The sequence below is a fragment of the Falco biarmicus genome, chromosome 7, assembly GCF_023638135.1.
Source record: "Falco biarmicus isolate bFalBia1 chromosome 7, bFalBia1.pri, whole genome shotgun sequence".
NCBI classification, from domain to species: domain Eukaryota; kingdom Metazoa; phylum Chordata; class Aves; order Falconiformes; family Falconidae; genus Falco; species Falco biarmicus.
In genome coordinates, this window is record NC_079294.1 from 54,129,085 (window position 1) to 54,144,703 (window position 15,619).

Sequence of the window (15,619 nt, forward strand, 5' to 3'; positions counted from 1 at the left end):
TGTTAAGTGAAGAAAATATGCATAGGCAGAGGCGTGTGTGTCAGGTAACACGAAGGAAGAGTTTTTCTTAAAGTATTCTTTTGTCGAGTGAATGGGAAAATCAATGCTGCTACTGTCTGGAGAAAAGTAGTATGGAGTACCTGTAACCTCGTGATGCTCCCTAACGCAGATCATTTTTCCAAATCAATTATGCAGTTCGTGGCATTATAGAAAGACTATTGAAGTTTTCATACTAACTCTGTTCAAGAGAAAACACTCACCACCCTCACTGGAGGTGAAGGCTCTTATGGAAATTGTCAGCAGCAAAAGCTCCGACTGAACGCAGTGCATGCTAATGACAGAATTGAGAGATGGAAAATGCCATCTCTGATACCTCGAAGAACTGGAGAATAAATTAAGTTATTCTTGAGCCCAAATGGTCTAAATTAGGTGTATGTATAGAAGGTGACAAATACTGCAATTCAGAGCTCTGGGTTTATGCAAAAAGTTTTGACGTTGTTTAGCTCTGAGAAGACATCTTTTGGTGGCTGTTATTGCTCTGCTTGCTGTGCAGACACAACACTGCTCTTGTTGGGGCCTTTGGAGCAAGGGGCGAAAGAGTTTGAACTTGCAAAAGTTGCAGAATGAAGGTGTGTTTTGTACATAATATTGGGCTAAATCTCCTGTTGTAGGGTTACTGTTAAAACATGATAAAGGCAATGTCTGGAGACACCAGTCTCAGAATTTGCACTGTGCAGGTTTTAGATTGCTGCAAGTAGATAGGACATTTTCCAGTGCACTAGGGAAAGCGCATGAGAAAATAAATGGGCTTTTGTTACTGTATTTAGTGGGCATGAATCCAGTTATTTCAGAACTGAGGCTGGACACTTTAGATCTCTGCAGTGCCATTCATTACAGCTTGCTTCCATTGGGTGCACAGAACAGTCCATTAAATGGTTGCAAAAGAACAGTGCGCTTTGTTAAAAGGCAGGCTGTAGTGTGCTAGGACTAAAAGCTGTGCTGGCCGTAGGAGTTTTCACTTATACCCCATTCAACCCACACAGATTGCTTCAGAATTTCAGCAAGAAGGTTGTTACCCCCATCCCATTTATCAGCTGGCATACTAAAAGCCCCGGCAAACTACTGCAACTGAAAAACTACTGGAAAGCCATGAATTCCAGTATATTTTTAGCAGCAGAAACCATACTGATTTTGAGCTAACACACACATTTGCTTTGCATACATTTTTCAGAATATTTTGCAAGTGTTTATTTACAACTTTGAGTATGTTTTGTTTCAGCTCTGTCTCCCTGAAGAAGCAGGCTTTATACGTACACGTAGAAATAGAGGGAGGGCAGCCTCTGCTTTAGATAAAAGTGACAAGAGGGCTTCAAGCTACAACCAGCGCTAGACCTTCGCATATGTACGTCATTAAATGAAGCGCAGGTCAGATCAGTTGTCACAAATGCGGCTGTGCACATGTATGTTAAAAGACCCAAAGTGGAGTGTAGCCACCTGTGACTGACCTGCCCCCTCGCAGCCCCCGTCCGGCACCAACAGCTCCTGATGGCTGGCTGGGCCTCGGCGTACAGCTGTGGTACCCGTGGTGTATGTCACAGCTCTCTGTTGATGATCATATCAAACCTGCCTCCCCCCATTCTCTGCCAGCTCTTCATACACCCTTTTTACCTTTTACAGCTTGTTTTAAGAGATACAGTACTCTCGCAGCTTGTTCTTGTTTCCACTGCAAGGTACTTCCGTTATAAACACCATGGATGGTGTGTAAAGTCTCATCAAGCAGTGTTACAACAGGTCTTTGCTAACTGCAGGCAGGATAATGTTAAGCTTAAGTGCAGAGAAGGATGCAGCAGTTTAACTTCAACAGGCTTTAAAACTGGTTTAGCAAAAAGAGAACTACAACCACTGTGCATGTCATTAACCTGGTTTCAGCTTAGTTTCTGACAGTCTTAAGAAAAGACCAACTGGGCTACATATTGCAACCTCTCGCTTCCAAGTCTCTTATGTTATTACCTCATCAAAAGAAAGCAATATCTTTCAAGCCGAGCTAAGTACTAACCCGTGAAGACAGCATATTCTCATTTTCACCCATTTTACTCATTTAATAAAATGAGTAAAATTTTACTCATTTACGTTTTTACCATTTTACTCATTTAATAAAATGTATGTATTATGTACACAGCATAGTCAGAAGAACCAGGAAAACTTACTTTTCATGCCACACACAGTGGATCTGGTGAGTCTGCTTTGGTGTGCAAGCATGCTGCTGCCATCTGCAAGAGCTGCCTCCACCGCAGGCATGTGTGCGCTGCAGCGTTGGCACCAACGCTCCATCAGAGCGCATCCTGTCCAGGGCGCCACTTGGCATGGTAATGTCATTTTGTGACTATTCTCTCTTGAGTCAAGGGTCAAACTTTTACATACTCTTCCTGAATTTTGATCAAAATAGCCTGGTAATTAGGTTTCACTTAGCCAGAAATTGGAAGAAGGACAGGGAGCAATGAATGTGCTGTGTCAGCAAAAGCCATCTCGAGACAAGAATTCTTTTCTAGTAACAAAGTTATTATGGAAATGTTTCACAGCTGTATGTAATACGTGCACAGAGAGGTAAGACAATACTGTCTGAGGGATGTTGTACATACATCTTGCTCTGGGATGCAGATTTTTAGTTTCTAAGCCTAAAGCACATTTAATGTAAGTATTTAATATTTGGCTTGTTCTTAATTCATCTCTGTGCCTACCATGAACCAGAGGAATGTGTAAATGAGAACTGTGAGGTTTGCTGGACTGCATATAGTCCTGATCACAGACTTCTGGACTCAGAGGAAAGAATTCCCTGCCTTTTACAGGCACTGAGGCACTGGGTCATATCCTGAATTGTTTAGTTAAGAGGAAAACATCTATGGATGTTATTCTCACATACACATATTCCAAAGTAGCATTATATCATGTTCTGGCTGTTAAATTTTTGTTGGGTTTTGGTTTGGGGGTTTTTTATAAGGTAAAAATATGCAGATAGTTCAAATTATTTTGGGGTTTAAACTGCTATTCCTGTATAGCTTTATTACAGGACAAGCCACTGCAGCTCCAAAAACTTGGTGATTTACTAGCAGTATCTTTACAAGGAGCGCCTAGATAAGACGCTGATGCTAAGTTTCAGATTTGAATACTTTCATGTTCTGTTAATAAATGGCAATTTTGAATGTGGGCATTGGAGCGTGAGAGATTGTTGTTTATTCTTTCTCTATGCCATCATCTGCAAATTGCTTATATAGCAATAGCACAAATAAATGTTACATAAATGTTAAAGTTTTCTTTTAAGCAGCAGAAGCAATGTAAAAAAAAAAAAAGTAATAATGGCAGGCTTTCATTTGTAGTTGTAGTCCTGTTGAGGTCCTGTTTGATTACCAGGTTAGATTTGCTGTAACGTGCAGATTCTGTTCCCAGCCCTTTAAGATTTACTCGTATTTTAATATCAGGGCATTAGGCTAAGTAGTCAGTTTTGTTGAAGAGAAAATGTATTCTAACTGTTCTTACAGGATTAAAACGGGATGGTTGATACTGTTACTCTCTATAGCCACAAGACCCTGTGCTGTTACAGACGTTGCCACCCCCCGGGCAGTGACATTAGATCAAAACTCCTAAACCAGGGCAGCTCTCAGCCTGCACGTTAACCACCCCGATGCCTGCGAGCAGCAGCACACAGCAGTCTCGTTTTTATTCCCATTCATAAATGCTTCAGGGATGGGGTGTGTGTGACGGTGGGTTTATACCCAGTGGCAGGGAATTGCCTGGTGTGTGCTGAGCTACACCTGGCCGGCCGTGCTGAAGTGTAGCAGTCTGTCTGATGCAGGATGTCCTGCCTCCCGGCGCTCCAGGAGAGAAGGCAGGAATGTCAGCTTGACAGAGTGGGCAGCCACCAGTGTGACCCCAGTGTCTGACACTGTGACCCGTGGCAGCTCTTACCCAAAGACAGGCTGGGTTCAGCAACAACTACACACTTGTAGGACTTCGTTTGGTGACCTTGACCAAACCAGTCGTCATCAGCTGTTCCTTACAAGCTTGCAGAAGCTATAAGAAAATAAAATCTTGGGTTCAGCAACCCTTGATTTTTAGTACTGGCACATACTCAGCAGGCTGTTGTAAAGAACGTAAAGAACGAAAGCTTTTCAGGACGCTGGTTCAGCATGTAGGCAGTACAACTCATTTGTCTGCAGAAAACTACACTGACGTGTTTTTTCCCCATCCGGGGGACATTCTGCTGATTAGATGTATTTTTACCAGTAGCCAACAAACCAGACTTGCAGCTGGCAAAACCAGCAGTTTATTCAGCTGGTACAGATTTGTTTTTTCTCTCTACTCTGTTAAATTTCAAGAAGTAAATTATTACTGGCATTGAGGCCAATCCAAAACTTAAACGGCATTTGTCCTACTCAGCTAACTTTGATCGCTTATGTAAGGCTGAAGTAATATATGTTTGGTGTTGGATGGGTTTGCTAGGAGGATATGAATGTATTTTTAATTATCGAAGACCTTTGTCATCCCAGATTGATAGATCTAAAGACGTTTTTCTTTCTTTTATGGCTAGTCACATTTTCTACTGCTTGAGTTTGTTTCCATCTTAGCAGAATGAGAAAGAATGAAAAGTCTCTTGATCTAAATCTTTTATTTGTACTGGACTGAAAAGTTATTGAATTTCTTAATGACAATCAGTACCTGGCAGATGTAACGACTCTTTCTAATGCCCTTTATGCAGTGTTTCTTAATGTAAAAAACAGTATAACAAAAGAAAAGAAAAGAAAATCTGGGACTTTGGTTTACCTTCTTTTCTTGTTAAAGAAGGTGAAACGTTGACTTGTTGCAGGTGAGCTGAGATTACATCCTGCAGCTAGAGAGAATGTAAAGAGAATTTGAAGAAACCTTAAAAACAAGTCTTACATAGTAGTATCAATTCATATATAAAATAATTTAATATTTTAAATACTGTTTAATTTATCTGTATTTAAAACCTTTTAAAATTTTGTTTGGAACTCTTTTGGCATTAACACTTAAATCCTTTTAAATATTAAAAAGTCTTTTAAATATTCAATACAATTCAATATAAAACCAGAAAAAGTAATATACATTGTTCACACGTAGTATCATACATGACAGCTGAGCTCTAGAGTGAGCTTTTGAATTTGTCAGACAAGTCATAGCTTAGTTGTGGTGAACTACTTACTCATCCTCTCTCTGGACTCTTTAAGATTATAGCAGATCCTTACCATCAATATGTAGGTTTTAATACATAGACGTACTGTATACAGTATTTAATTGCCATCTCCGTGCCCAGAATTGTAAATAAATATTTTTCCCAGCATTTAGATCAAAATATTGTTTAGCACATACACAAATATATTTGACGCACACGATTTGACAAGAAACAAACCAGTTTTGCTCAGCTCTAGGAACATTTAACTCATAGATGCAAAATAATGTAACTGAGTTGTCACTGTTGTATTTAAAATTCATAATAATCTTATTACCAAACGTTTACAGGTTCTGTTAACAGGAAAATTAGGATTCACTTGTCCCCTTGGTGCATTTTCATTAATCCTGCCAATGATAAAGGCAGTGGTGTAGGCATGATGCTGGTGTCTTACAGCTGCTTTGTGTAACACCTGGTATTCGCTGACATTATTACAAACTGTGACAGTCTTACAAGCTCCACGTTACAGACTTTGGCAGGACTTCACTAAAGGCTAAATACCAGTATCGGGTTTTTAAGCGTAGGCATCTCTGTCATTGATAATGAGGTTTGCTGTCAAATTGTAAATTGCTTTCTCCATCCTTCTGTGAAGAACTCCTGTATTTAGCAAGATGATTTCTACAGATACTGTAAATGGATTCTGGTGGAAAGAGGGCTACTGTCATGCTTCTATATTACATGCGTCATGTATTATGGTTGCAATAGTTGTGTCTATTGTACAAGGTAGTCCCCAAAAGTCTTCATTTCTTCTTAAAAAATTCTTCTCCAAGAGGACCCCAAAACTTTACAAAGACTAAATGGAACACCCTACGCAGCTACTTAGGGATACTTGCAGAAGGAAAAATTACTAATGCAAATCAGCATTCACATCAGGATGCCTAGTCTAGAAACATTACTCAGAAGAGCAGTACATGCCACATGATACGTGTAGTTATTCACAAATGAACAAAACTCGTACTTCAGAGTTTGGACTAGTAGTTTCTATTTGTATGCAATCTACAAACTGGAAACTATTTGCAGGGATAACTGCATGGCTAATTCTTAATAACTGGTCCTGAAAATACAACTTCTTCACAGGTAAATCTGAGGCGTGGTTTCAAGATGAGATTTCAAAAAGGATTTGAATGCTTTGCTCCTGACTTCATAGTGTGAGATTCTGAATGAACCTTTAGGAAGACAGAATTCACAAACTGTAAGAAATATCTTGCCTTCCTTTCACTCCTCCTGCCCTTTTCTCTGGCATGAAGGTGCTTGAGCAAGGTGTTCCCTCGGGTGATGCACTGTACCTGTGGTGACTCTGAGCTTGGTTTACATGAAATTTGGCTCTCCTGCTCTCAGGAGAGCAGACTTTAAGAAGGAAATTTTTACCTAGGGAGAATAAGCATTTCATCATTTCATTTTAACTGTTTGAGATAAACGGAGGCCTTGAGTTTCTTTTACAGCAAAAACATGCTACAACAGGCCTCCATGTGTGTGTCTCTGAAGACCTCAGCCAACAAGTTGGGGGGATTCTGTAGGATAATGCAAGCAGTCAGTGCTAAGTAATCCTCTCACACATCTGTTACCACTTAGATGACTGGTCATGAGTACTGGTGCGCCAGCAAGAGGCTGATCCTCAGCTGGTTTGTACCCAGGAGTTTGAGGTCCTGGTACTCTCAGCTCAGCCCTTCTCGTTAAGACATCGAAGTCATATGAAAACTACGCATATTTTGACAGGAGAATTTCAGAATGAGAAATAACATAAAGTTACAAAGTATTGGGTTTGTCTTTACAAATGTCTATCTAGACTTAAGAGAATGTGTATTTAAGTCTCAACCTTTCCTTGGACATATATGCAGTGTGTTTATAAATATATATTTATACAGTTCACAGTTTATATCAGACCCAAGAAAGCTTTATTTTTCATTAGTGCTCTTTAGATGATAAACTGAGCAGAAAAGGTGCAGTTTTCTTGTAAAGACATGTTCTAATGACTCAACAGATGGAGGTCTATAAAATGCTAAGTACGCAACAGAACAAACAATTTTTAAATTAAAAACTTGATCTCAGGATTTAATGGCTTCTTTTTGCTTTAGATTCTTCATTTACACTTAAGCCTGTAAAAGATACTGAGTTACTTTTTCCAAGTTTCCAGTTAACAGTAAAGATCAATTGTGCGTGTGTGTGTGTGTGTTTTTAAACAAGTTGAGGATAAAGGAATCATAAATCCTTCATTTTCTTTTTGATAGTTAAAAGGTCATCAGTTGAAAGAATGTCTTTCTAGGGAGAAGTAGGAAACGGTGCAAAAATTACTGTGATGCCTGTTTAAGAATTCAGCCCAAACTTCTAGGTCAAATCCAGAAAGATATAGAAGGACAAGTTATGTTCTGTATCATCTTAACTTTCAGGGTTTTGGTGTCTCAGGTGAACTCGGAATGCTGCAAAGTCACATATGCTCTCTGTAAGATGCAGGGAGTTACGGATCTGACTGGTTATGAGTGAGCTGAAGAGCCAGATACCATGACTCAGTAAGAAGCAGTAACTGAAAAAACAGTGATTTCTCCCTTTTCTCTCCACTGTTTGAGCTTCCACCTATTTGAGTTTAATCCTCTCCTAAACAGAGGTGTTTACAGTCACTCATTCTGACAGTTAAAAGGGACCACCTTCTATCTTTTCTAACAAAGTCTGAAGAAGTGACATTTCTGGCATTGCCTACCTGTTGTTTTGTAACAGCCACTTCACAAATGTGAAGAGAGGGTGGTGCGATACCCTGTCATTCAGAAGGGTATATGTCACTTCCATCTACCACAGGAGAGTGCTCAGAGGAGCTGTGCACAGGCAGCCCAGGGAGAAATCCCTGGCTTCCCTTCTGAAATGGTGCCACTCTTCCGAAAGGAGCTCAGGACCAGAAAGGGGGGCAAAAGAAAGTGGACAATGAGAAGCAGTATACTCATTAAAAACAAGCGATCAGACAAAAAAAACACACTCTTATTTGCTACATATCATACTTCAGAGAATCAGATTTTAGTTAGGAATTAAGCAAAATCTTTAGACACAGCCTCTACAAAGTTTGGTGCCGACATTAGAATACCAATTGTACAAATGATCGTGAAGACTGAAAAAGCCATCAGGCAGAGCCGATCCACTACGGAGGCTGCAAACTTCCATTCATTGCAAACGGCCTCCTCTTCATCCTGGTCTCTGAAGCGGTTTGCAATGTACCTGACCTCTTCCAAGATCTTAGCCAAATCTGGGTCACCTTCAGAGGGGTGGCCACTGTGCAGCAGGTTTTCTTCATCTGTTGGTGAGCAGGTCATCCTCCCACAGATCACCCCTGAATCAGTGGTAGGTGTGCAGTGAACCCCTTCCAGCCCCCTAAACCCAATGTAGAGCATATTCCCGTTACTGGATTGCTGTCCACTCACAGTGTTCAACTCCACACTTGACAGGCTACACCGACGCTGTTTGTGTTGACAGGCAGGACGCACTTTGTCTTCCCCTGGTCTTTTCATCCTCAGAAACCAAGCACACCAGTTGAGAAGGATGATTCTTGTCTGAAATAAATTTTTTTAAGAATAAGCATCTCCTCACACAGCCACTGCCTTTGGGCACTAGTGGTGTTTTCGCAGCTGGGGTGGCTGTCTAGGCCATGTTCTCTGTCTAGTCTGCACAGGATTTCTAGAAAATGGTACTGGAGTTTTCCAGCTGATGGATTTGCCAGTCACTGAGGCTGCTTTCTTATTCTAACAGTGCTGTTGATTGCCTCAGGCTGGCCAGCATTACTGGGAGACACCCTCCTCTAATGGGAGCCTCCATAGTTCTGCATTTGCCTTACACTTCAGCGGTACGGCAGGCGCTTCCACCTGTACTGCAAACCATGGATTATAAAGAAGAAAAAAACTTACTAAAGAGGAGTTGCTTTTTAGCAGTCTTCATAGCACTGCTTTAGACTGTAGTTGGTAAATTAAAATTCTTTTACTCATATTTGTGCTCTAGTAGTCAATTCACATGACGCTACTGTTTGGAGGGGTTTGCTAAAAAAGATGCTATGCTGGGCTGGACCACCAAGCTTTATAAAGTTTTGGCTCTGTTCTCACACTGCTTTCATGACAGCTGATTGCAGATTTTGGAAAACAAATCTGGATATAGCATGGAAAAAAGATGAAAATACATTGATTTTTAAAAAATATTTTGTAAATTTAATCAGTGTGTATCATTTTATTGTTTTCCATATTGCCTTAATCCAGCCTTACAGAAAGTGCAGGCAAGGCAGAGACTGTTCCAGTCCAGATGCAAGCTTCTGTAATTTATTTCAATCAGATTTTAAGAGCTCGTTCCAGTGTTTCTTTTCCAGAGCACTAATGAAATATTATTGCCTCATATAATATGTAAACCTTACACTGTAATTAATATTGGATTTGGTCCATTTATTCTGACTGTGGATTGCCACTCACAGTAGATATTCTATCCAGGCAAACATCCCAGGCAAAGATCTTGCCCTGTTACTTTATTTACACTGTCAAGCTTCACCAAGAAGGATAATATTCCATTAGCTGAGGGCCTGATCCAAAATCCACCAGTATCCAAATAATATTTAATGGACTTCAGCTTCTCAACACTAAAGCTCACTACTCAGCCTCAAGTACTCTGTCTTCTCCGGATGTTTGGCTCTGTACTAAACATTTATTCCCTTTAGGTCATCAAATACGCGTCTAAAGTTATATACTTTTTATTCTCTTTATTGAAATTTATTTTAAAGTCACTGCCCCAGAATAGGCCAGGGAATATCTCATTATCTTTTGTCTGCAGGGCACTGCTGTATGCACATCCTTTTTGGCCAGTAAGGATAATAATAACTCATTGTTCTAGACAGAAAAAAAAGACAAAGTTCTCTCATTTTCAGTAATGCCTGACGCTGCTGTGAGCTGAGTGAAGTCAGGAAGAGTGGACAGTTAGCTGATGATACTCACCAATATTTAGTATTTCAATATCATCGTAAGGTTCTCTGTAAAAACAACCACTTATAGAAGTACATGATAAAGAAAGTCTTAACGTGCTTAGAAAAAGACTTATTTTTCTTTGCACTTTACAGGTGTTCTTGACCAGAGATGTAAAGATGAGGATTTTCAGAGCAAGTTTTGCTTCCACTTTAACAACCATCTTTAAAAATGGCTTTTTAGGCTGTTAATGCTTCTGTATGCACAGCAGCTAAATATGTAGCAACTGCACAGTTGTAGCTTGAGGGCAGTGTATTTCATGCATTTATAATCTCCATCAGCACCTTTCTCTTTCCTTCTACCTGTTTCGCTTCTGACATCTGCAGCTTATTTGAAAATCACCTTCATTTATATCTTTAGCTTTCAGCAAAATCCTGAGTTGCTTCTAGCTGTGGTGAAGGAGATTTGGAATATAGAAGCAAGTTGAGAGATATTCATTCATTCCATCTCTCACACACATATACCCTCTATGAAGCCAACCACATGAAACACACCTGGATATCTAATTTCTGGTGAAACTACTTTTCAAGACAAAATGATTAGGAAGGATTTATATGTTTTTAACAGTAAGAAGTAAATGTGGATCACTAGCTAATCTATCACATCCCTGATCTGGATATTTATGCAATGGATAATGAATGAAAATCAAACCTTACCCATTTAGGCATTTTCCCCCCATCTGGATCATGATGATGGTATTGTAGAACAATAACAGTGACAACAACAGAAAGGCCAACAATAATCATAGTGCTGGCAAAATACTGAGCTGCAAAATAAAGAGATAATTACAGCAATATACTTCGGCTGATATTGCTTTGTAGCTATTTTAAAGGGTGTTTATATACATGCATTAAGTTTTTCATTGTGATACATGTGCTGCTTTAGGTACTTGTGAAAGATTTCTCAAAAGCAGCTGTTATTTTGAGAGGCTAGCCAGCCTTGAGTAACTTTCCCTGTGGAACTAAGCACCCGCCTTTTCTAAGCAACCCTGAAAAAAATTGTCCTCTATTTTCTTTCACCAGTACTGTGGAGACTGGCTAGTACCTCTTCTGAAAAGTTTCTCTTCCTGTTTGAGCAACTACAATGGGAAAATTTAATCATATTTATCTCTGCATTCCTAACGTCTAGCCAATTGTGTCAGAACTGCAACAACTTCTTCCACAGAAAACAGGCTCCCTTCTGCTTTCCTAAGATACACACAGGTTCTCTGTTTTGTTCAGAGCAGGGAGCATGGAAGCTGTATAGGGGATCACACCCACCGGAGCCTCCTATCAATTTGCAGCATTTTTCTAATTCAATTTAAGTAGGCCATTGTACAGATGGTAGTTTGCCTTACTGCTAGCCTTTGTGCAAAGTCACTGCTCCTCTTCTGACAAAAAAATAAAAGTGAATAAAACCTGTAGTTAGCTTACCAATTAAGGGCACAGAATCAGATGTTGCTGGCATAATTTCAGCCACAAGTAACATGAAGACAGTGAGAGACAATAAGACTGTTATACCTGAAAGATAAACACAAAATGTGAAATTAGATCAGTAGCTTCTAATAACAAAGCAGTAAGAAGCAGAAAATGAACCTGAAGGAGTGCTCTTTGCAAGATGCATTCCCACTGCTACCCTTGCAGCGGCACGTCAGTGGTACATATTCCTGTCCTTTCTTGTACTACCTCAAGTTCAGGGTAGCAGTGCTGCCAACCTAGTACCTGTGCTTGCACAGATGTATAAAAGTTTAGATCCTTGTCACTGATCAGCTTTTATCACCGCTTGCTAATTAGCTGAGGTAAATCAAAGTAATTCTTGCTGCTTGTTTGCTTTGGAAACATGGTGTGATTTTGAATATTTGACCGTATGACACTTGATTAATTGGCATGGAAGCTGCAGGTGGTGTGATGCATAATATTCCTGAAAAACAGATTTGCGGTCTTGGACAGACTTAGATATCTTTTGATAGTAGTTGTCAGGTTCTACATAGGGCTATGCCCAAGCAGTCTTGACTGTTATTTTTGATTTTTGGAATTTGACTTCTGTTGCTCAGCAATGAGTTCCCATCTTCCTGGAAAAAGGCTTAACTCTTCTCAGGACTAGTCTTAAACAATAAGCAGTTATTGTCAGGTGGAAAACGATTTAGGAATAAATAATTCAACTTAAAATACGGAGAAGGACTTCTTGATGAGGGAGGTGACTACTCAATCAAACCATGTTCTGTAGAAATGTCGATTTTGTTTCTACCCTTTAACAGCTATGTTCACTTAGTAAAAGCCAGTGCATTTGCAGTTTTTCATGGGGAAAAGTTTTCATTACATAATTAGCCTCCATCTTAAGGATTAAGTACTCAAAGTCACCAGATTTGTTTCAAAACCAATACTTAAATTAAAATTCACTATGAAAATTAGAATAGGAGCAGTTAGAATCAATCTTTCTGAGAAGGCACCTTAGGCTCTTAGTATTTCCTTTTAATAGCAAGTTGTACTAAGAAGGATTCCACATAAAAGCGTTCAAATGCACATTTGTAAATTTAAGCTTTACTCAGTGAACAGGGGATTTTTCTTCAGCAAATAAACGTCAAAAAATGAAGCCCTGCTTCTTAAGGAAGGTAGCCAGGAATTGTCATGCCTCTGCTTGGTTGGCTGGAATCTCTCCATTTCACAGCTCCAGTGTACCCTGAAGCTGCGAGCAAGGGTTAAACATAACCCAGCTTCAGCATCAAACAGTAAAAACAGCTTGTGAGCCAGAACAGGGCACGCAAGCTAGTCCTCCTTGCCTTACTCAGACTGTTTAAAAAAACTTTTAAAAAGACAACTTCTTTTGTTTTGGTCATATTTACAATATCCTATTAAGGCTTTACCTAGTGAGATCTTTTCTCCCGAGTCTGCTGGAAGCAGAAAAACTAACAAAGCAAGTGCCGATATCAGTACACAAGGAATAAGAAGATTGAGGCCGTAATAGAGAGTCCTGCGTCTCATAGTTACTGTGAACGTTACGTCTGGGTAGGGTTCTTTACAACACTCATAAAAACTCTCAGTTCTTTTCCCAGGAACACCTGTGTAGGAGGGAAGAGGAAGAAAACTAGAAATTAATATGAATAAACTGTATATTATGTAATGATTATCAGTAAAACTACTTCTTTAAGCTTAATTCCCAATTAAAGTCATTTTTGTCACATAATAAGGGAAAATCAGGTAAAAGGTACTTAATGAATTAAGCAGAAATTTTGTCACCTACTTTTTAATGTTGATTTTCACCTCATACCTGTTTCTCAGTTTCAAATGCCACTAGCTAGGTAATTTATTAATTTCTGTCTCCAGAATTGCATTCATTATTCCATCCATTTCAGCAGTGGAGACAAGGCTGTAAGTTCACAGTGTAAATAAGAAATCAAGTGCTTACCTACTAAATCCCACTCTCCATTGGAAATATAGCCAGATATATCTGCTTCTTGCATTTGTAAGTCCAAGGACCAGCCTCCGTAAGTCCAGGATCCAAACTTCAGGTTACACTTCTGAACATCAAAGGGAAACCAGCGCACATCTATGTAGCATGAGCTTTTGAATATACCTAGATTGGATTTTAAAGAGCACTTAATTTAAATGCTTGTTCCACATAATTTCAGGTAACCAGACCTTGTACTACCTCATACTCTCTGCTTTTTCCTTGTAAAGCATATTTCATCTCAGTAAATATCGAAAGTCAGTCATAGAAAAGGGCACCATTAACTGTCCCATTAATGCATTGATATTATAAGCTGGTTTTTGGACTACATCTCCATTTTGGCATGCAGTGGGAGAATATTTAGAGAACAGCTCAGATTCCTAGATACTGTATTTCAGAAAGAAATGAAGCAGAATAAGCAATCTGTTTCTATTTCTTTTACTGGATAAAATAAGAAATCCTGAAAGATTATTTGCTGTCTTATTAGATTTACATGACTTTGATACATTCAGGAGAGCCAGCTTCTTTCTTTTCCCTTGTTGAGTCATGCCCTGTCATTTAGCAGCTTTCAGAATTGAATTGAAAAACCCGCACCAAATGGAACATCTTAAATCAAAAGAATAACAGGCGATCCCCTGAAATCCTCTGGGAGTCTTAGATGGAAAAATTAATCTGTCTGGAAAGCATTTGGCTGTATTGCTGTATTTTCTATAATTCAGGTTCTAGGAAGAGTTAATTCTAAGAATTATGCTAATTGAGTTAAGGAACAGAAACTGTACTCCATTGCTATCCATCCATAAAGTCAGCGATATACTTCTGATATCAATTAAATATCAAATGACTACTTTGCTTTCAGACTAAAATTTGTTTTGATGAAGCATCCAGTGAATCATTTCAAATAGAAGATACGGCCAAGATGTTTCTAAGCATTATTGTAAAGTTAACATATTAATAGAAGAAACAGCTAAATTAATGAAATAATTTTTTTATTGAGAAGCATTACCATGGCTTTAATAAATATTATTTTTTATATTAAGGTCTTTTATTTTTATCTTTTTTTATACTTCCCCACTTCTGAACTAGTGCATGATGACAGAAGAATTTACGTAATTGCAGTAAAAAAATTTATCTTGTATGGTGGTTTTCATACAGAAGTGTTAACCATGCAATTCATTATGCATCTAGGCCTAAATCTATCAGCCGATGCCAGCTAGATAAATGAACTATCAGAGACCTGATGTCAAATTTGAAACCACACCATACATCAGTAGTCTGAGTTACCAGAATTTATGATATGAAAGCCGCCTACCTGGTGGCAGATACTGGCAGTGTCCTGAGGAATTGACTAAAACGTTAGTGTGAAACGTAGCGTCAAACCTTTCATCAGCGCTAGAACAGAGAAGACACAAAATGGGTTACACGCTCTTTGGCGGGCTGAAGGATATCTGAGATCAATCCATTCTTTGTAAAATTTTCTCCCCAAAAGCTTGACAGCTTTTCTCCTGCCACCTGTTTTCCATGGCCTCAGAGTGACTGGCCTGACACTCCCGGATCTGTCCCTGATTGACAGCTGTCAGTGAGGGCGAGCCACCTCACCCTTGCTGCTCACCTATCCCACCGCATCCATTACTGTGCCTGGGCTCTAGCGATTCCCATTTGGGAAGTAAGCACTTTCAAAAAACTTCCCAAGCAACTGTACAGGGAAATCCATTCTCTTGCTGTCTACATTGAGCAGCTGGGGAACACCGAGGAGAAGGATTCTCCATGTCTCGCCCTGCCCCCAGCATGGCTGAACTCTATTACTGCGTGATGTACGTAAGACTGTTTAATGCAGCTCCAGCCTTCATTATCTACTTCAGAACCCACAAACTGCGTTCAGCAAAAAAATAGAAATGTTATGAGAGATGCCAGCGCCGTTGTGCTGGCCAGGACCGCCCTGCTGTGCCATTCTTACAGGTCTCTAGAAAAGAAC

General features: G+C 39.5%; 1 protein-coding gene across 2 annotated transcripts in view; it reads right to left on the minus strand.

The window, feature by feature from the left end:
* Positions 1 to 4,640: 4,640 nt before the first annotated feature.
* Positions 4,641 to 15,619, minus strand: part of LOC130153095 (neuronal acetylcholine receptor subunit alpha-7) — a 45,581-nt gene continuing 34,602 nt past the window's right edge. The window contains exons 5-11 of one of the 2 annotated variants that reach the window (XR_008823216.1): positions 14,957 to 15,036; positions 13,606 to 13,773; positions 13,064 to 13,258; positions 11,634 to 11,720; positions 10,878 to 10,987; positions 7,941 to 8,778; positions 4,647 to 4,885 (exon numbers count right to left, since the gene is read on the minus strand). Coding sequence is in view for 1 of the 2 variants with exons in the window: in XM_056347540.1 (XP_056203515.1) it covers positions 8,260 to 8,778; positions 10,878 to 10,987; positions 11,634 to 11,720; positions 13,064 to 13,258; positions 13,606 to 13,773; positions 14,957 to 15,036 (1,159 nt within the window). In the remaining variant the exon portion in view is untranslated. Of the gene's footprint in view, positions 8,779 to 10,877; positions 10,988 to 11,633; positions 11,721 to 13,063; positions 13,259 to 13,605; positions 13,774 to 14,956; positions 15,037 to 15,619 lie in introns of both variants that reach the window. The other variant, XM_056347540.1, reaches the window with a different exon arrangement.